Source organism: Lissotriton helveticus, chromosome 2_1 (assembly GCF_964261635.1).
Source record: "Lissotriton helveticus chromosome 2_1, aLisHel1.1, whole genome shotgun sequence".
NCBI lineage: Eukaryota > Metazoa > Chordata > Amphibia > Caudata > Salamandridae > Lissotriton > Lissotriton helveticus.
The window spans coordinates 824,425,155-824,445,473 of NC_136059.1; the positions used below are offsets into that span (position 1 = coordinate 824,425,155).

The following is a 20,319-nucleotide window of genomic DNA, read 5'->3' on the forward strand; positions in this document are numbered from 1 at the left end:
AGGGAAAGGGAGAGGCTGGAGAAAGAAAGGGAGAGACAGGAGAAAGAGAAGGAGAGGGAAAGGGAGATGCTGGAGAAAGAAAGGGAGAGACAGGAGAAAGAGAATGATAGGGAATTGGAGAAAGAGCGGATAGCCCTAGAGAAAGAGAAGCTCAAGTTAGCAGCTGATAGAGGGCTTAGCTCTGTGGATGGTGCATCCACTTCAAAGTCCCAGGGAAAGGAAAATACCACCAAGGTACCAAAAGAATTGATACACATGTATGTCCCTGGCACTGATATTCTCAGTTGGATGTGTGCCTTTCATTTAGCATTTAAGGCTCAAGGTCTTAATGGTCAGTCCAAAGCAGCGACTTTACTGAGTCACCTCCCTCGGGAAGGGACTGAAGTGATTGAAAGGATGCCTGAGAGAGACAGTCTGACATATGAGTGCATGAAGGATGCTTTGATTAGGCGGTTTGGGTTGAAACCAGCCCAGTACTTGCAGAGGTTCCGTGAGAACAAGAAGGCAGAGGGGGTTCCTTTTGAGAATTGGGTCCATGACATAGTGAGAGACTGGAATGAGTGGGTGAGAGGGATGGAAGCAAATGATTACCAGTCCCTAAATCAGGTGATGATTGCAGAGCGTCTCCGGGAGGAGTGCTCTGTCCCACTCACAGTATTTGTCTGACCTTCCTGAGAGGGATCCTGAGAAACTTGCAGTGATGGCAGATAAGTGGCTTGCCAACAGAGTGAACAGGGGGCAGGGGCAACCCCTTTCCAAGCCCAAGGGGGAGAAGAACTCCCAGCAGGCTGGCCCTAAACCAGAGGGGAAGGGCCAGAACGGTTCCCAAGGCTCTCAGTCAGGACAAGAGTCTAAGGGGAACGGGGTCTCTAGTCAGTACCAGGAGGGGAAAGGAGGTAAGGCTCCTTTCACTCCAAAGGTGATTACATGCTATAAGTGCCACCGAGAGGGACACTTAAAGCCAGACTGCCCAGTGAAGGACGTGGTGCCAGTGGCACCCGTGATAGTAAGTGTGCTTTCAGTGGGGGCAGACATGAATGGAGGCCCAAGTGAGTTTAACTTAGTCACCAGGGACATCTGGGAACTTGCCCCAGAAGCCCTTAAGCATATTCACCCTAACTCAACGGGGTATATGAGTGTGGCAAGTATCAATGGAAGGAAGGTTCCTGCCATGAGGGATACTGGTGCTCACAGGACTATGGTTGAACGCAAATATCTCAAACCCGAAGAGATCATTCCTGGTTCCAAGGGGTATGGACTTGTAGCTAGTGGTGATGACATGGAGTACCCTCTTGCTAGAGTGCAGGTAGGGGTGAATGGCAGGAAGGCCATGGTCAATGTCGGGGTGCGAGAGAAGCAGGGTGCTGGGTGCTTTCTGGGGAATGATCTTGTTGAACCCGGGTTAGTACCAGGCCCTGAGGCCTATATGGCCTGGATTTCATCAGCTGTGCTCACTAGGGCACCGACTGAAAAACTGCTTCCTAGTGAAGTGGGGACCGCTCTAGTGGAAGAGACACTAGAGGGGAACAGGCCAGAACAAGAACTAAGTGCAGATTCTGAGAAGGCACCTGTCCTGGTGTTGGCACCTCCTGCTCCAGTGGGAGAGGAGGGTGTGCATCCAGAGGCGGATAAGGTGTTGGAGTCTGGGTCCCTGCCAGAGCTGCAGGAGCTGCTTGTGGCAGGAGGACCGTCCCGTGAGGAGTTTTGTAAGGCACAAGCTGAGTGTCCTACACTTGTTGGCCTGCGGACGACTGCTCAGGAGCAGGTCTCCACTGGAGTAGTCGGAAAGCACAAGGTGTCTTGGGAAGATGGACTCCTTTACAGTGAGCCTCCTGACCCAGAGCCAGGAACCAGCCAAAGGTTGGTGGTTCCTCAGGTGCACAGGAATTTCCTGCTGCATCTAGCCCATGAAGTACCCCTAGCTGGTCATGTGGGCATCAAAAAGACACAGGACAGGTTAGCACCTCTGTTCTACTGGCCAGGAGTTGGTCAGGAGGTGGAGAGGTTTTGCCATACCTGTCTGGTCTGTCAGGCCAGCAGCATGTCTGGTGGCCCGATGAAGGCACCCTTGGTTCCCCTACAAGTCGTGGAGGTACACTTAGAGAGGGTGGTGTGTCTTCCCAGGAATGACACGGTTTCTTTACTTGCAATGGCTGAAGAGTTAGAAGAGGAGAGTGAGTCCTTCCCTGACTTATTGCAAGGTGATGAGAAGGATGGTTCATTTGAGGGAGTTAAACTTGCCTCTGAACTGACACCTGAACAGCAGGTGGAGTGTAAAGAGCTGCTGGGGAGATTGTCCCGTCTCTTTTCACTTACCCCTGGGCTGACACCTGTCTATGCGCTTGACACAGACACAGGGGACACCCTGCCTGCTAAGAAGCAGCCCAGGAAGGTGATCTGGACTGAAGAGTGTCAGAAGGCATTAGATGAATTGAAGGCTGCACTATGCAATGCACCTGTATTGAAGGCCCCTGATTACAGTCAGACCTTCATTGTGCAGACAGATGCTTCAGACAAGGGAGTTGGGGCAGTTCTTGCCCAGCTCAATGAAAAGGAAAGGGAGCATCCGGTGGCCTTTATCCGCCGCCGACTACTCCCCAGGGAGCAGAACTGGTCTGCAGTTGAAAAAGAATGCTTTGCCATAGTGTGGGCCCTTCGAAGATTCAGGCCTTACTTGTTTGGTGCAAAGTTTGTGGTTCAAACAGATCACAAGCCCCTCAAGTGGCTTATGGCAATGAAAGGGGAGAATTCAAAGTTGCTCAGGTGGTCCATATCTCTGCAGGGACTAGATTTTACAGTGGAACATAAAGCAGGCTTACAGCACGGTAATGCAGATGGACTTGCCCGCCGGTTTACCCTATCAGATGATCGGTCTTCTCCCACTGGGAAGTAAGTACCGGCCATTCTGATCTGGGGAGGGCATATGTTGGGACGGGAAGTCTCCTGCATGTCTCTGGAGAGAGTGCTTTCCCTGCCTTATGCTAATCTCCAGGCAAGTCACTCAAAAAGCTACTGTATAGTTTCTAGATCCCTACCTCAGTGAGCATGACAATCATACATGTCCACTGAGGGTCTCCCTGTTTACCTGGATTGAGACCCTAGAGCTTGGCTCTGAGGTCGAGGGGGCATGCCTAGCGCACCCCTATTTTTCAGAGAGTGGCTACTGCCCTCTCTATTATGGCTGTGGTAGACTGACAGTGGTGGCAGCAATAAATCTATAGTCAGGAGGGGTGAGTCCCTAGGCACCCTCCTGACCAAGTCTGTGCAGTTTGCCTTGCCTGTTGCTGTTGTCTGGCTGATGTGTGTTTGAGAGCCCGTGGGTGTACAGGGGAAGAATGGTGATTTGAGCCAGTGTGAGGAATGCGAGCTGTCCTGCTGGACATCCCAGCTCCCCTGTCCCCCTCCCTATTTCCTTGGAAAGGCCTGGTGGGCTGGGGGAGACCCTCAGCTCTTATCTGGGTTTAGCTGCACTAACTGTGTGGATAGGACCCTCCCTCACTTGTCAGGGCCTCCTGGGCTGGAGTTAATTAAAATTCCTCTCTAGATGGTGGCGCAGCCTGATACCAGAACACGACCTGCTACATGCTTTACCCATGCATTGAACACGCGGAGAATGGTCTGTGATTGGAGGTGTAAAAAGTAGCAGACCCTCTGATTGGATGAGCCTATCAATCAGAGGTGATAAAAGTCTGGCCTGAGTGGTCAGCTGTTGTTCAAAGACTGGTCTATGACTGTCGAGTGGCCACACCAGAGCCCTCGGACAGTTACCAGCCGCGACCCCGCGGTGTGAAGACAGAGATAAGACTCTGTTCACTGCGGTATGGATGGAAGGCAACATTACAGACCCGCTGTTTGTGAGGCTTGGATGAGCGTTCGCTTTGGACCAAGGAAATTACAGACAGCTGCCCAGTGTGGGAAGGAAGCTTGCGGCACATCACCAAAGGTGGGGGAAGGAAGCTTACAGCACATCACAGAGGCTGGTGGAAAGACACTTGCAGCACAGGACGAGAGCCAGAGAGAGAGAGGAGGATGCTTGATTCTAGTCTTTGAAGGTGAGATCAAATCACCTCTAGGCTCCTCCCTTGCGCTGTGGGAGCCTGTACAAGCAGTAACTTGGAAGAGAGGCCAGTGAAGCAGACCCCCACCTTACTTTTTGTGAACTCTGAGGGTATCAGGGTGAACTGGCACTCTGTCCAGCCACTACCCTACTGGACTAGTGGGACTCCAGTAAACTGTGCCAAGACATCCGGCACCTCTGATCAGATCCCTGACACCACTAGAGCGGTGTCCTCACTGACAATGGGAGGGCACTTCTGTTGCTTTGGGTGGGGGGTTATGGGGCTGATCACGACCATTTGACTTCGCATCATATGCTGAAACTATATCCTTTCAAAACAAAGTTTGGTATCAAGGCTCTAGTGAATGAGAACAGCCCTGTGTTATGCAATGCTTACTGTGTGTTTTCATGTTAACTGTGTTTTTATATTGCTTGGCGTCTAGGCGCTATAATACTGTTTGGGGTCAGAACTCTGCCCCAGAGGGTTGTAGAGACTTCTGGTTTTCACTGTTTATCCTAGTTTTATGTGTAGAATAATTATCTTATGTGTATTTAAGTACTTTTCAAGTAAAGCACTGACTGGACATTGAGTTTATCAGCTGGTGGTACGGTTTACACTGTATTCTGAATGTCTAACCCCACCTCACCTCCTTGAGTAAGCCTTGGACTGCTCAGTCTCGCTACCCTGAGAGAGTCAAGTGCTGGAGAGGAGTACTTGGTTATCCAGTTTTGGGTCCCTTAGTACTGAGGCCCCAGGACATCAGTGAGGGAACACTCCAGTTGATGCGATTGGAGCGCATTTACCCCTGAGTGCCCTGGTGCCCAGGAAGCCGGGTCTAACAAAGACCATCCCACAACCACGCATCCGGCTCAGCAGACCAGAGAAAGACTCAGTACCTGCCCTAGAAAAGTGTTTAAGAAAATAAAACCCTATCTAACACGACCAGGTCTCCGGTCCCTTACTTCTACCCCGACTCAGGTTGCTAGTCCCACTACTTTCTGGTGCCGAAGAAGGAAAAGGGCCTGCGCCCTATCCTAGATCTGCACGCTCTCAACTCAAACGTTCAAGATGCTCACTCTAACTCAGGTTTTGTCTGCCCTTGATCCAGAAGACTGAATGTTAGTGCTGGACTTGCAGGATGCCTATTTTCACATTACTGTTCTGTCTGCCCATCGGCACTACCTGTGATTTACAGTAGGCCGCAAGCACTTTCAGTGCACCCTGCTCCCCTTTTGTCTTACCAGCGCCCCTCGGGTGTTCACCAAGGTGATGGTGGTGGTCGCTGCTCATCTCAGCAGATCAGGGGTGCCAGTCTTCCTCCATCTCAATGACTGGCTTTTAAATGCTGTTGTCTGCCACCTCCAGACTACGGTGTACCTTCTGCACTCACTGGGTGTCTTTATCAACATTCCGAAGTCATACCTGACACGCTCTAAGATGCTCCTGTTCATCGGGGCTGTTCTGGATACAGTGCAGTTTCGGGCCTATCCTCCCAAACTGTGAGGCCAGGATGTTCAGTCTATGATACAGATGTTTCAGCCTCTATCTGTGATTTCAGGGAGAGTGATGAGGCTGCTGGGCCTCATGACCTCCTGCATCCTGTGAGTGATACATGCCAGATGGCATATGTGGGCTCTGCAGTGGGAGTTGAAGTTCCAGTGGGCACAGCATCTGGGAAGATCTCTGACGTGGTCCAGATCTCTTAGAGAACTGTACTGGACGTGCCAGTGTTGGTTAACAGACCGTGATTGGATCAGAGGTAGACCCCTTTCTCTTCCCCAACCAACCCCACACAGAAGTGACAGATGCATCACTTCTGGGTTGGGGCGGCCATCTGGGAGCGGTGGAGATCCGAGGACTCTGGTCTCTGGCAGAATTCATACTCTACATCAACTTGCTGGGGCTCAGAGCGATTCGCTTGGCATTGAAAGCCTTTCTTCCTTCAATCAAGGAAAAGCTGGGTCAAGTCTTCACAGACAACAAACAGGGCAGGGTGGGGTTGTGGACCCTTTGTCAATAGGCCCTGCGTCTCTGGATGTGGCTGGAACAGCAGGGCATTACCCTGGTGGTTCAACACATGGAAGGTTTTCTGAACACTAGGGTGGACAAACTCAGCTGTCAATCCCTAGTGGATTGCAAATGGCATCTCCATCCTAAGGCGGCGCACGGTCTCTTTCAGCAGTGAGGAGAGCATTGGTTAAATATGTTCACCTCTGCCGAGAACACGTAATGTCAGTAGTTTTGAACAGTGGATTTTCCAAGACGTCACTCGCTCAGCAACACTTTTCACCTCGAGTGGAGCTCAGGCCTCCTGTATGCCTTTCTGCCAATACCACTCCTGTCCAGAGTGCTCAATAAGAGCAGGAGCGACTGGGCCCAAGTCATTTTCATGGCTCTGGACTGGGCACAGAGAGTCTGGTATCTCGAGCTTCTCCAACTGAGCATAAATCCTCCAAACAGGCTGCCCCTTGTGGAGGATTTTCTGTTGCAGCAGCAGGGCAGGGTCCTCCACCCGAACCTGTCGAATTTACACTTTCTCGCATGGAGTTTGAGCTGCAGTTGATAGCATTTTACCTTTCTCCAGAAGTCTGTAATGTTATCTTGGCAGCCAGGTGTTCCTCTACCAAGACCGTGTCTGCCTTCCGGTGGCACAAATTCGTAAAATATTGTACAGAAAGATCTATTGATCCTCTTTCTGCTTCCCTCTCTCAAGTGCTTCACTTTATTTTGACACTTGACAAGCAGGGCTCTGCTCTTGGCATTCTCAAAGGGTACCTTTCAGCCCCATCTGCCTTCTTGAGACTGCTGGACCAATCCTCTTTATTTAAACCCCTATTGTAAATAGATTTCTTGAGAGGCTTGTACATATGTTTCCACCTGCCCCTTTCATCATGCCCCAGTGGAACCTTTATTTGTCTCTCACCTTCCTGATGTGTGCTCCGTTCGAACCCCTGCACAACTTTACCCTCTGGCTACTTACCATCTAAACAACCTTTCCAGTGGCAATAACTTCTGCCAGGAGGATGAGCAAATTGCAGTCTCTGTCATTCAAGCCTCCTTAACTGACCCTCCCTGATAAGTTGGTGCTTTGCACTAGGTCCTCTTTCTTATCGAAAGTGATAACACCATTCCACGTGTGGCAGTCGGTCACCTTGCCCTCTTTCTATGCTTCTCTGCATCCCTCTAAGGAAGAGAAGCGACTCCAACTTCTGGTCCCAAAAAGCATTCTCATTCTACATTGACCGCACTAAAGAGTTCTGGGTGGACGGCCAACTCTTTTTGGGGTACGCTGGATCAGAGAAAGGTTGTATGGTGCAGAAGAGGACCATCTCACAATGGGTCATCCTCTGCATCAAAATTTGCTATGCTGTGGCCAAGAAGCAGCATTCTGAAGGCTTAAGGGTTCATTCCACCGGGCTGTGGCTGCTACCATGGCATTGCTACATGGTGTGCTAGTCCTGGACATTTGTCAGGCAGCAATATGGGCATCCCTACACATATTTACCAAACACTACTGCTTGGACAGCCATGTTCGAAGGGAACTTTTTGGCCTCTCTGATCTGCAGAACTTCCTGGTCTAAACTTGTCCGTAGTCCCTCCTCCATGGATGGGATTGCTTGGGTAGCTATTCAAAGGTAAGGAATATGCAGCTAGATGTGTCTATCAGATGGACAAGTGACTCACCTTCGGTAATGCCTTCTATGGTATAGACATGATCTAGCCGCAGATTCCTTATCAACCCACCCACCCTCTCTGCACTGCAGAGGGTCAGAGCTGACCCATTCTATGGGCTCTAGTTGTTCAGAAACATAAGACATGCACTTCATGGCTCTGCGCTTCTGGCGTGGAAAGTCATGAAAAGTTACTGAACATCAGTGCACAAGGTGGTGCCTCTATTGGTGAGGCAGACATCACAACGGCAGATACGCGACGTCATGCGGCGCGGACCGACACCACCTAAAGGCATGCAAGTGTAATGCTTGGAGAAAAGCATTCCTGATTCAGTCTGATGCTTGGTAAGGAATCTGCGGCAGGATCATATTTTTACCTGATTTTTACCTGATAATACCTTGCCGAAGGTATCTAACTTGTTCTTTAGTTCTCTAGTGCCCTTAGACCAAATTAGATTGCTTACAGAGAACTTAAATTAACATATACAAGATGTATTTACATTTAGCGTAAGCAAAGAGTAGGAAGGAAAAGAGGAAGGATCAGGATAAAGAGTAAAGGCATGTAACAAGTTAAATATATCAATAAGAGCGATGGATATTAGGAAAGGGGGGACGGCTGAGAGTGGGTTGGAATGAGGGTAAGTTTCACAGACAAAAAAGGGGTTTGGGAGGTAGGAAGAGGGTTAGTTAAAAAACGTTAATGCTGTTAAAGCAAGCGATCCCTGAGAACTGAAATATTAATTTCTGTCTTATCTTTACTTAGGTGTTTTGTGAACAGGTAGGTCTTAATCCCTTTTGGGAAGGACAGGAATTCAGGGGGTGTTCTTAGTTTGATTGGTAGAGCATTCCATAGAGTGGTATGTCTTTGGGCTTGTGTTATGTGTTTTGGGGATTAGAGAGTGAGAGTGCTTAATTTAGGATGGAGCCCCCTGAGGTTGTTAGTAGGTTAGCTAAGTAGCGTGGTTTGCTTTTTGGTAGAGCTTTATATGTGAAACAACATAGTTTGACCCGTTAGTATTATGGTAACATTCTAAAAAGAGAACACTACTTTTAAGGGTGATGGAACATAGTCTGTCAGGCCAGATAGGTTGGAGTTAATTGTATCGATTCTGGAGAGGACAAGAACATGTGCAGCAGCTTTCAACTGATCTTCAGAGATTCTTTACACTTAGCAAAGGGGAACATTTGCATCATGGGCAATTTTGTTAACATGTAGAGCTAAAGAGTAGGAACTGTTGATTACGCAGCCTAAAGAGTTCACAGTAGCAGAAGAAGATGGTGAGCAAGTGAACTCCATGAGCCTTGTAACGAGGTCAGGGTTCATCCTTTTGTTGGATTTTGGAGATTAAAAAAAATGCAGCCCTTTAGGGATTTTCTGACTGTTTTTTTCACCCAGGCAACTAGCCAGCCCATGCCTCTTTGAATTGTGGCTATGTCTTGTAACGAGAAAAAGCTTTTCAGTAGTGTTGCATATCATCCGCATGTTAGTGAAGTTTATTGCCAGAGGTCCAGGGTTTCCATACACAGATTGTAAAGAACTGGGGATTAGATCGAGCTTTGAGGGACACTGCTGGTTATCCGATCAAGCGTGGAAGTGTAGTTAACTGTCCTGATTAGATGCAAATGTCCGATGAGGAACGATCTGAACCAACTGAGATTAGGGACTTTGCGACCTACTCAAGGATTTTGACGAGAGTGGTATGGAACAACAGTGTTGAATGGATTTGATAAATCCAATAAGACCAAGAGGCAGACATCATCATCAACATCAGGGAGCATGCAATGTACACTGTCAACTATTTTATTGTTGCCATCAGTTTATCTCCTCAATGGATAGTTTTAAACCTTAAGGGAACACTTCACAGAAGCAAGCATTTAGCTCTCTTAGCCGTCTTGCTGGCTTAGATTAATACCTTTCTAAGAACTTGAATGACATGTTACCAGCTTCTTATCCTTTTTTCCATATGCAGTTAAATTTGAAGCACTTCCGTCGAAGAAGGAGGAGATCTGCTGCACTTGTAGCACATACTGGATACCTTCCCCATCAACAGGATCCTCATGATGCACATAGGAATTCTTCTCTGTCAGCAAATGCACTTTGTCATTTCCATATTGCTGGCAGCATCAATCCAACCACAGGTAAAGATTAAAAACGTAATTTGTACTGTTACAACATAAACTATACATTTGAGTGATCGCTCTAATAGAAGGCATTGGGTTACATTTTCAGGGAACATCTTTGTATCAATGATGTTGTTTGAGAACGTGATTTATTGTATTACTTTCATAACACCTCTTGACAGCTTTCATAGGAAAATATGTGCTTCTGATGGAAATACTTAATTGCATGAAAATTTGCTTTTATTGTAATTTTATGGAAGACTTCCACTTCTGTGGCTGGGTGATGAAATAATTATGCTGCACAATAAATAGTTGTTGAAGTTATGTTATGTTATGTTACATACATTTGTAACGCGCACAGCTGCCCCAGCTAAGGGGCGTCCTGGCGCGTGTCAGGTAATATGCAACACCTACATGGAAACACAACAGATAAAAGACACAGATGGCGAGTTTATTAAAACAAAAAGGTCTTTAAAGCTTTACGAAAAGCTAAAAGGTCATCTAATAACCGCAGCTCTACCGGAAGGGAGTTCCAGAGCTGAGCCGCTCTGACCCGGAAGGACCGGCCACCAGCCCGACACAACCTGAATCGAGGGACCACAGTGAGAGCGTGACCCAAGGATCTCAGGGGCCGGGAGGGCACATACCAGGACAAAAGGTCCGCAAGGATTGGGGGATATGATATGATCGTGATATGATACTTTATTTTCATCTGAAAAGAAAAAAATGAATAGGAATTGTAGCAGCTGCCCACTATGTACCACATTTCCCTTTTATTTGCTGTATTATATGCTGTGCACGTTCATGCAAACTGCCTGATATCAAACGTTTTGTTTTTATTGCTCTTTGTAGTGAGGTGAAGACAATCATAATTAGTGTCTCCTTTGTGGCACTATTAATATTAAGCTGCAGAGTCGACAGTTGACATTGGTCCATTAACATTTGCTTCCTTACTTAGTGACATACAGGTTACTCAGTTCCCCCTTAGGTTCTGACATTCTTACTGAAAAGAATTTTCCCCTTTTGTTATAACCCAAGTCTGGTCTATTGAAACCTTGGCTATTCTTCGGATTCGGAGGAGACGCACTGGCACACATTCTGGTCAGCTTGCTCAATAAGGTTTACTAGAAATGGAACAATTATTCTCTTCCCTTAACACAGTATTCATGTAGTGAAGGGAGAACATTTTTCTCTACCACAATGCTTAGTAGTGTGCTCTAACTGCCTGTGGACTCTACCTGGCCTGATGCAGTTAATAAGAGTTAAAGGAAATGTTGAATATAATGAAATCAATGATGCCATATCACTATTTTGTTATACTCATAAATAATGTAACTTTTCAGAAATGTTAAAGATCATTTCAACTTAATGTGTTTATTAGTTTTATGTTTTATCATTTACCACAACATCTGTTTGAAGTGTATGACTTTAACTAACTTATGTTTTATTTTTTGTTTATATATTCCTGCTTTTGAGTGTTGCAGGAATGGTACCTGAATTTAGATGACCTTATATTGTGGTTCCATGTGGTTTAGTGGAAAATAAAGAGCAAACACAGTTTTATATAACTCCTACTCAACTCAAATATTTTTCATGGTCTTCTGGGTCATTCACTTATGGATTCTTCATCCACTTGCACTGCCTTACATGCAAGATGTTTTTCCTTAAAGAGTTATTAGAGATGGCAATGGGGGTCATGCTAAGCGTGCTGGAAACATCGTGTTTTGTCATTCCGGACATGTAGTCGTATAAGTTGAAGCTCTGAGGGTAGAGGAAAATATACAGTCAAACTTCACCATGCCATAATGAACAGATTGAACAAAAATTGAAATTTCACCATATGGAGTGTCTTGCATGTTTATTTATAACGTTTTATATTGCGCGAACAAGATCCCGAGGGATATCAGAGCACTTTACAATATGATGGAAGGTAGTACATAAATGCAATATCAATATCAAGTAGGAGAGAGAAGAAAAAAAAACATGAATGGTCGAACATTACAGGACAATTGCACTCAGGAGGGTAATACAATAAACAGGTGTAAGCAGGCAACAAGGGGGGGTTCACAGTATGCCGTAAACAAGAGCTGAATCAACTGGAAGTACAATGGTAGCAGGGACAATGTCAATGGCATATGAGCCTATCCCAATTAGGGTAAGAATTTGTTCATTAGGAATCTTTTGGCTTCCAATTCGAACGCCGTCGATGAAGGGATTCTGTGTACTTCCGGTGGAAGAGAGTTCCAGATCTTTGGGGCAGTTGACATCATTCCCTTTGTGTCACTGCTACACATATTAGTGTATTTCATCTGTTGAATTTAACTTGTCTGGAGCTCCCTTTCTCCTAAATTTGTTTGAGAACTGAATCACTTTTCTGTAACACTTGTTTTACAATGTCAAGTCCATTGTTCTCCTGGATAGGAAGCAAAGCTTAACCTTAACCTTTGTGTTCTGGATAGCAGTAGGGTAATCAGTAGTTGACAATTCACACAGAATAGGAGAGTGAGAGTCATGTGTTATCAGATCTAAAAGTGAACAATCCGAGCAGTCACTTTGAAAAAAAAAATGTGTTTGTTGTAGATTCACAATTTACAGTAGATGTACAATCAAAACAAACTGTGACAATTCTTTCAGCAGTTACATCAACTGGACCATCAGTATTCACATAATATATTCACTGAAATGATGCACTTTACAGCCATACTGAGTGAGATACCATCTGGAAAACAAAGAACAAGCAGGACTGACTAGCCATACCACCCCTCATCGAGTGAGCTTGAAACGTACTAACTTGAACATGTAAGCGCACATCAGCGCTGCTACCAAAGGAGCAAACTTTCATCTGTGCCTTCTTAGGAAACTCAAACCTTTCCTCCCCCCTGAGGACTTCAAATCTGCTGTGCAAGCACTAGTGATCTTCCGACTCGTATATGGCAGTGCAACCCTTTGTGGATTACCAAGATACAGGCTGGCACCTCTCAGGGCCTCACTAAACACTGCGGCAAGGATGATCATGGGCTCCAAGAAATCAACCACATTTCCCTGATTTTGAAAGGTCTAAATTGGCTACCGTTCGAGGCAAGGATACAACTAAAAACTGGCATGCATGACCCACAAAGCTCTTCATTTCAACACTCCTCTATACTTTGCAAATAAGCTAGTCCTTTTGGGAGGTACCCGCTCCTCTAGGAGCTCCAGCACCATGCTGTTGAAACCTAGCAAATAACATTTTTTTTTAAAAAACAATTGTGCCTTCTCAGGTAGATAATCTCAAACTCCCTACCTACGGAAATTAGACTGATTCCATCAACAGAGTCCCTCAAAAGGGAAGTAAAAACTCTACTTATGGCTTCCTCTCTGGGCTAAAGTGCAAACCCTGCCAACCTGTTTGGACCACTGTATTGTTGACCGTGTTGTCCCAGCAAAAGAAATTTGAAAGCCCCCAAAAAATATCTGAGTAACTAGTTTGGAGACTGTACTGACTAAAGTCACTGTGAAAGGTACCTGGGGAAGGAAGAAAGAGGAGGTTGAGTTCCAGTAGGTGGATAAGGACAAGGATGGGAATCAGCACAAGGCCTAAAATGGTCGGAGCCATGAGGACCAGGACAAGAAGTACCATCTGACCAAGCCCAGAAGGGAACAGGGACAAGCCAACGAGGAGGAACAGGACCAGGAAAAACTGGCCTAGTGATACACAAGGACCAGAGTGAGAACGGTCAGGAAGACCAGGAGGATGTGAAACAGGGGGCTCAGGACCCAGTGATCTGGCCTCGAAGGAGCAGAAGGGCCTTCAGAGGTAGTTGAAACAGAAGGTCCTTGACCAGCAAAACGGGAAGGGCTAGGAGGTTCTGAGAGCACAGACCAGGATCAGACGGATGAAGAGGACCAGGAGTAGTACAAGGACCGGATAAACATTGACAGGGAAGGAAAAAGGGCTAGGTGGGCCAAGGGGTCCTCAATGATCAGGAAGAATAGAAAGGACCAGAAAGTCTAGTGCCACTGCGCCCAGGCTCATAAGGCCAATGCAGTTCAGACTCTGGAGGACCTTAAACCAGGGTTACAGGACTACATTGACAAAGTTGACCTACAACACAGGAACTGGGAGGACCGGGTCAGGAACAAAGAAAAGTAAGACCAGACCAAGGAGGACAGTTATTAGGAGGAGGATGACATAGGGGACCAGGATCAGGTGCAGAAGAACAAAATACAACCGGGTCACTAGGATGACTAGTAGTACTAGGATAAAAGCAGTTGGACCATGGGACAAGGAGGGCAAAGCAAAGCAAGTCCAAAGGAATTGAAGGTCTCGACAAAGGTGTCCCAGAACCCGATTACACTGACCAGGGTCCAAATTACCATCAACATGTAAAAGCTAGATAAACCTCTGGAGCTGGACCAGAAGGCCTAAGGGGCCGGAATTAAGGTGGGGAGGATGAAAAGGGCCAGCACTAGCAGCTTGTGAAGCTGGTTCGAAGTGACAAGAGGTGGGAGTACATGGGAACGATGACCAGATATGTCAGGACCGGGAAGGCCAGGATCAGGAAGTTCTAACACTAGCATGAATAGGCAGTCCATCCGAACTAGAAAAGGCTAGAATGATCAGGAGTGGGTCAGGACAAGTTAATGCAGAAGCATGAGGACAATGAGCAGGAGGGCTATTGCCAGCATGATCAGGATCAGATAGAGAAGGACTATGAATATCAGGGCCAAGAAGACAATGACCAGTAGTACCAGGGCCAGGGGAACCTGGGAACCAGGACCAAGGATACTAGGAGGACCAGAGCAAGTGAACCACTGGGACTGTTGATCATCTCTGGTAGAAGGATCAAGATGATTAGGATCAGATGTAGAAGCCAGCTAGAGTCAAGAAGACCAAGGGGACTGGACATCTGTGGCCAGGAGGAGCTGACCAGGTGCAGGCGGACCTGAACAAGGAGAACCAGGATTAAGAGGGAAAGGACCAGTGGGTCCAGTACCAGGAGGATCAAGAGGCCAAGTAACACGCCAGAAATATCAGAAAAACTCAAACCAGGAGGACAGTAAAACTTGCGTCTGAGGAAATCAGTTTGGGTAGATCACTTTATTTTTATTTATTTTTTTTTAAATACCTTTATTATCGAAAAAGCCATACAAATACAGACCTACAACCCCACAGGGCCGGTCAGTGATATCTCGCAACACAAGTGAAAGCAATACAAGGCCCAACATCCCCTAGACTCAGTTGCAATGTTCACATGCCAAGTTACGGGGTTGGTGGCTATATGAGGATAAGCAAAAGGTATCATTTTTTTATATTAAACAAACAACACAAAAACAAAGTCCAAGGTAAGAGTGTTATTGAAGTGACTGTCTCCACAAGCAGGGGGGGGGGGCAAGGCCAGCCGACGTGGCTGGCCTAAAGAAGGATAAATCCTAAGGGGGCGGAAAGAAGGGCCAAGAGTGGACAAACAAACTGTGTGGTGTATGATAAGAGCGTTCCGAATGCGAGGTCATGGAGACAAGGGGACAGTAACGGGATCTACGGAAGGGGGAGTGCAAATCTCTCCTCGATACGCATTCCACTGACCCCACACCTTCCCCCATTTCCTAGGCCTACCACGGGCGATATATACAGTTTTCTCCCTAAACATACACCAATGCATGCATTCCATCCATGCCGATGACGAGGGTGCCCTCTGGGACCCCCACAGTTGGGCTATGTCCCGCTTGGCGATCATGTTACCAAGGGTGGCCCACAAAGTCTGTGACACGCTGTAATCATTGGGCTCCAAGACGTTCAGAAGGCATCGCCTAGCCTCTGGCATTAAAGACACACCCACAGAGAGCGGTAATTGCAAACACAACAGTGATGGACAGAATGTGGATCAATGTCACACATTCACCCCAGTCCAAAGATCTGGGCCCAAATCCATCGTTTTTCCACTCCACACCACCCTGGGTTAGACAATGGCGATATGCAAATCAGCGCTGACCCTGTGCCCCATGGGAACAGTCCAGTCCGAACTACAAAAGCCATGTCGTTCCCAGAACGGAAACAAGCATCCGAGGACCAGCCCGGTTTCGAGGTAACACCTCATCAGCCCGGCTAGCTTGATTCCAGTGGTGTGGAGTGCCTGGGACTCACGTCTGAGCATCCCCAGTACACTTAGAGCGGTAATTGCAAACACAACAGTGATGGACAGAATGTGGATCAATGTCACACATTCACCCCAGTCCAAAGATCTGGGCCCAAATCCATCGTTTTTCCACTCCACACCACCCTGGGTTAGACAATGGCGATATGCAAATCAGCGCTGACCCTGTGCCCCATGGGAACAGTCCAGTCCGAACTACAAAAGCCATGTCCTTCCCAGAACGGAAACAAGCATCCGAGGACCGGCCCGGTTTCGAGGTAACACCTCATCAGCCCGGCTAGCTTGATTCCAGTGGTGTGGAGTGCCTGGGACTCACGTCTGAGCATCCCCAGTACACTTAGAGCGGTAATTGCAAACACAACAGTGGTGGACAGAATGTGGATCAATGTCACACATTCACCCCAGTCCAAAGATCTGGGCCCAAATCCATCGTTTTTCCACTCCACACCACCCTGGGTTAGACAATGGCGATATGCAAATCAGCGCTGACCCTGTGCCCCATGGGAACAGTCCAGTCCGAACTACAAAAGCCATGTCCTTCCCAGAACGGAAACAAGCATCCGAGGACCGGCCCGGTTTCGAAGTAACACCTCTCATCAGCCCGGCTAGCTTGATTCCAGTGGTGTGGAGTGCCTGGGACTCACATCTGAGCATCCCCAGTACACTTAGAGCGGTAATTGCAAACACAACAGTGATGGACAGAATGTGGATCAATGTCACACATTCACCCCAGTCCAAAGATCTGGGCCCAAATCCATCGTTTTTCCACTCCACACCACCATGGGTTAGACATGGGTTTCCGTTCTGGGAAGGACATGGCTTTTGTAGTTCGGACTGGACTGTTCCCATGGGGCACAGGGTCAGCGCTGATTTGCATATCGCCATTGTCTAACCCAGGGTGGTGTGGAGTGGAAAAACGATGGATTTGGGCCCAGATCTTTGGACTGGGGTGAATGTGTGACATTGATCCACATTCTGTCCATCATTGTTGTGTTTGCAGTTACCGCTCTAAGTGTACTGGGGATGCTCAGACGTGAGTCCCAGGCACTCCACACCACTGGAATCAAGCTAGCCGGGCTGAAGAGAGGTGTTACCTCGAAACCGGGCCGGTCCTCGGATGCTTGTTTCCGTTCTGGGAAGGACATGGCTTTTGTAGTTCGGACTGGACTGTTCCCATGGGGCACAGGGTCAGCGCTGATTTGCATATCGCCATTGTCTAACCCAGGGTGGTGTGGAGTGGAAAAACGATGGATTTGGGCCCAGATCTTTGGACTGGGGTGAATGTGTGACATTGATCCACATTCTGTCCATCATTGTTGTGTTTGCAGTTACCATTAAAGACACACCCGTCACCTCTTCCATGATGTCATGCACACTTTTCCAATAAGACACCACATCCGGACATTCCCATATAATATGGAGAAAAGTAGCAAGCATACCACAGCCACGTCTGCACAACCCATCCAATGAATAACCCATCTTCATCAGCCGTGGACCCGTGACATAGACGCGGTGTAATATCTTCAATTGCACAAGCCGTAGACGCGCCGGAATCGCCACTTCCTTTGGAGACGACACCGCAGTCTGCCAGTCCTCGTCATCCAGTTCAAGCCCATCCGCGGTCCAAATACTGCGGAGCTGCTCAAGAAGGTCAGAGCGATCGTTAATAAGCTTCTTATATATAAGAGAGATGGTACTATCAGGGAGGTATCCATCTAACACCCTATCTTCCAGGGGGGAAGATTCTGGGACAACGGCACCAGCCGGGAATACCGAAGCAAACGCATGGCGAATCTGGAGATAGTGGAAGTATTCCCTATCACTCAAACTATATTCCCGCTGGAGTTCGCCAAAAGTCTTGATCCTGTCCTTAATCAATAGGTCCCCCACTCGACTAATACCTATAAGGTCCCACTTGTCGAATCCCTTTGTCGCCCAGAGATTCCCCAGTCGTTAAGCCGAATAAAGCGGGGTTGCTCTAGTCAGCCTGTCTGTCCACCCCGTGGCAGCCATCGCACTAGTCCAAACTCGCACCGCGACTCCAGTGGGACCAGTGAGTGACTTCCTAGCCGCTTTAGAGTAAAGCGCCCTATTGTAGTCGCCACCCGGTAACTGCCATTTATCCATCTGGAATGCAGGATTGGAGATAAGGCCATACATAGCTTGGTTAATGGCACTTAACTGAGACGCCCAGTAATAGCGCTTGATGTCGGGCAGTGCTATGCCACCATCATACCAAGGCAGGGTCAGTTTCGATAACGCAATGCGAGGCCGCCCGCCCCATATCAATTGTCGTTGAAGGCACTCAACCTCACGAAAATACCTAGCAGGGACCAGATCAAGCGTATTTTGAAGGGCATAAAGGAATCGGGGGAGAGACATCATCTTAAACAGGGCTGCCCTTTCCAACGGGGACAGTGGCAAGCCACACCAACCCGCGACGTCCGAACGCAGCCGACAAAGTGGAGGCAGTAAATTTCTCTCATACCGCACAACCGAGTCCAAGGAGATATAGATCCCCAGGTATTTGAAGCCGTCACGGACTACAGGTATCGGGCAGATACGGGGCAGCAAGGGCAGTTCTCCGGTGAGCGGGTAAATACAAGATTTGGTCCAATTAATGGACAAGCCGGAGTTTCTCCCGAAGGAGCGCAATACGTCAAACAACACTCCTAGAGATTTGCAAGGGGAAGTCAAGTACAGCAAGATATCATCCGCATATAATGAAACACGATCTTCATATCCCGGGGACCAACTAATGCCCTTAAGCAACGGTTCCCATCGAAGCCACGCCGCAAGGGGTTCAAGAGCCAGTGCGAAAAGCAAAGGTGACAGAGGACAGCCCTGTCGCGTACCTCTGCCAAGAACAAAGGGCTCCGAGGCCCTACCATTCACCACCACTTGAGCCAATGGTTGTTCATAAAGGAGCCGAACCCACCCGATGAAACTTGGGCCAAAACCGAACTTTGCGAGAGCCGCCCATAAATATGGCCATTCTATTGTATCAAAGGCCATCGAGGCGTCCAAAGAAACCAAGATGGCCGGCTCTCGAAGTGACCCCGCCCTTGCCAGAACGCCATTAAGACGGCGAAGGTTGAGCGCCGTATTACGGTGGGGGATGAAGCCCGACTGGTCCGGATGTACTAAGTCGCTAATCACCGTAATTAGACGATTCGCCAATACTTTCGCCAGAACCTTAGGCTCCACATTCAAAAGCGAAATCGGTCTATACGACGAACACTGTTCACGGGGCTTCCCATCTTTAGGAATTACCTTAATGGACGCCAACCTTTGATCCCGGGGAAGGAGTCCAAGATCTCGCGATTCCAAGAACATGTGGCGAAGATGCGGCGCCATCTTGTCCGGGCACAACTTATACAGCTCCACCGGAATACCATTCGGGCCAGTGGCCTTGCCCGAACGAAGGGAACGGATAGCAGACGCAATTTCATCGACGGAAAAGTCCGCTTCCATAAGCTCATGGTCAGACTCCGAAAGACTAGGCAGCGCAATGTCTCTCAATGTCTCTCAATAATAAGTGTGAGTCCTCCTCCGGTCTATCCGAGACCGGCGCATAGACTCCACGGAAATGCTGAGCAAAAGCCGCAACTATCCAAACAGGGTCCACGACCCGTGAACCATCCACCCCTTCCACAACAGGCACAACCCTATTCAAACAGTCTCTCTTGTCCAACCAAGCAATCAACTTCCCAGCCTTATCACCAACATCATACATTCGCCCCTGTTGCACACGATACAGCATCCTGGCTGCGTCCGTCACCAAGGCCTTATAATCAGCCTGCTTGAGGGCCAAAACATGTAGCTTCTCAGGTGTGACCCCGGACTCCAAATCCTCCTCCAAAGCAGTGATGGCACGTTCAAGGCAAACAACCTCCTCATTCTTACTTTTCTTCGCGCTAGCAATCAAGGACAGGGTCTGACCCCGAATCACCGTCTTATAGGCCTCCCAGAGGGAAACGGAGGAGGATACCGATCCCACATTCTCATTAAAGTAGTGTTCCACACATTGAACCACTGCGGCCCTAGTTTTGGGGTTGCGTAGGTGCCATCGGGGCTACACGGCCCTCCGCTCCCAAAGACAAATCAATCCCAAACCAGAGTGGGGAGTGATCCGAGATCCCCCTAGCCAGGTGACGCACTTCCGTTACGGAGACCATCTGCACCGCCGGCACCAGGATATAGTCAAGCCTCGAGAGACTACCATGTGCTCCCGAGTGGAAGGTATACTGTAACGTGCCAGGGTGCAAGTGTCTCCAACTATCCACTAAGCCCATCGCTTCCAGGAAATCACCCAGCCATGACTGCGATCTCAAG

The 20,319-nt window shown here is 48.0% G+C and overlaps 1 protein-coding gene across 4 annotated transcripts in view; it reads left to right on the plus strand.

The window, feature by feature from the left end:
• The window catches only part of DMXL1 (Dmx like 1), a 2,287,446-nt gene that overhangs the window by 478,975 nt on the left and 1,788,152 nt on the right, over nucleotides 1-20,319 (plus strand). For all 4 annotated transcript variants that reach the window (XM_078675553.1, XM_078675555.1, XM_078675552.1 and 1 more), the window contains one exon: nucleotides 9,700-9,868. In XM_078675553.1, the coding sequence (XP_078531679.1) occupies nucleotides 9,700-9,868 (169 nt within the window). The remainder of the gene's footprint in view (nucleotides 1-9,699; nucleotides 9,869-20,319) is intronic.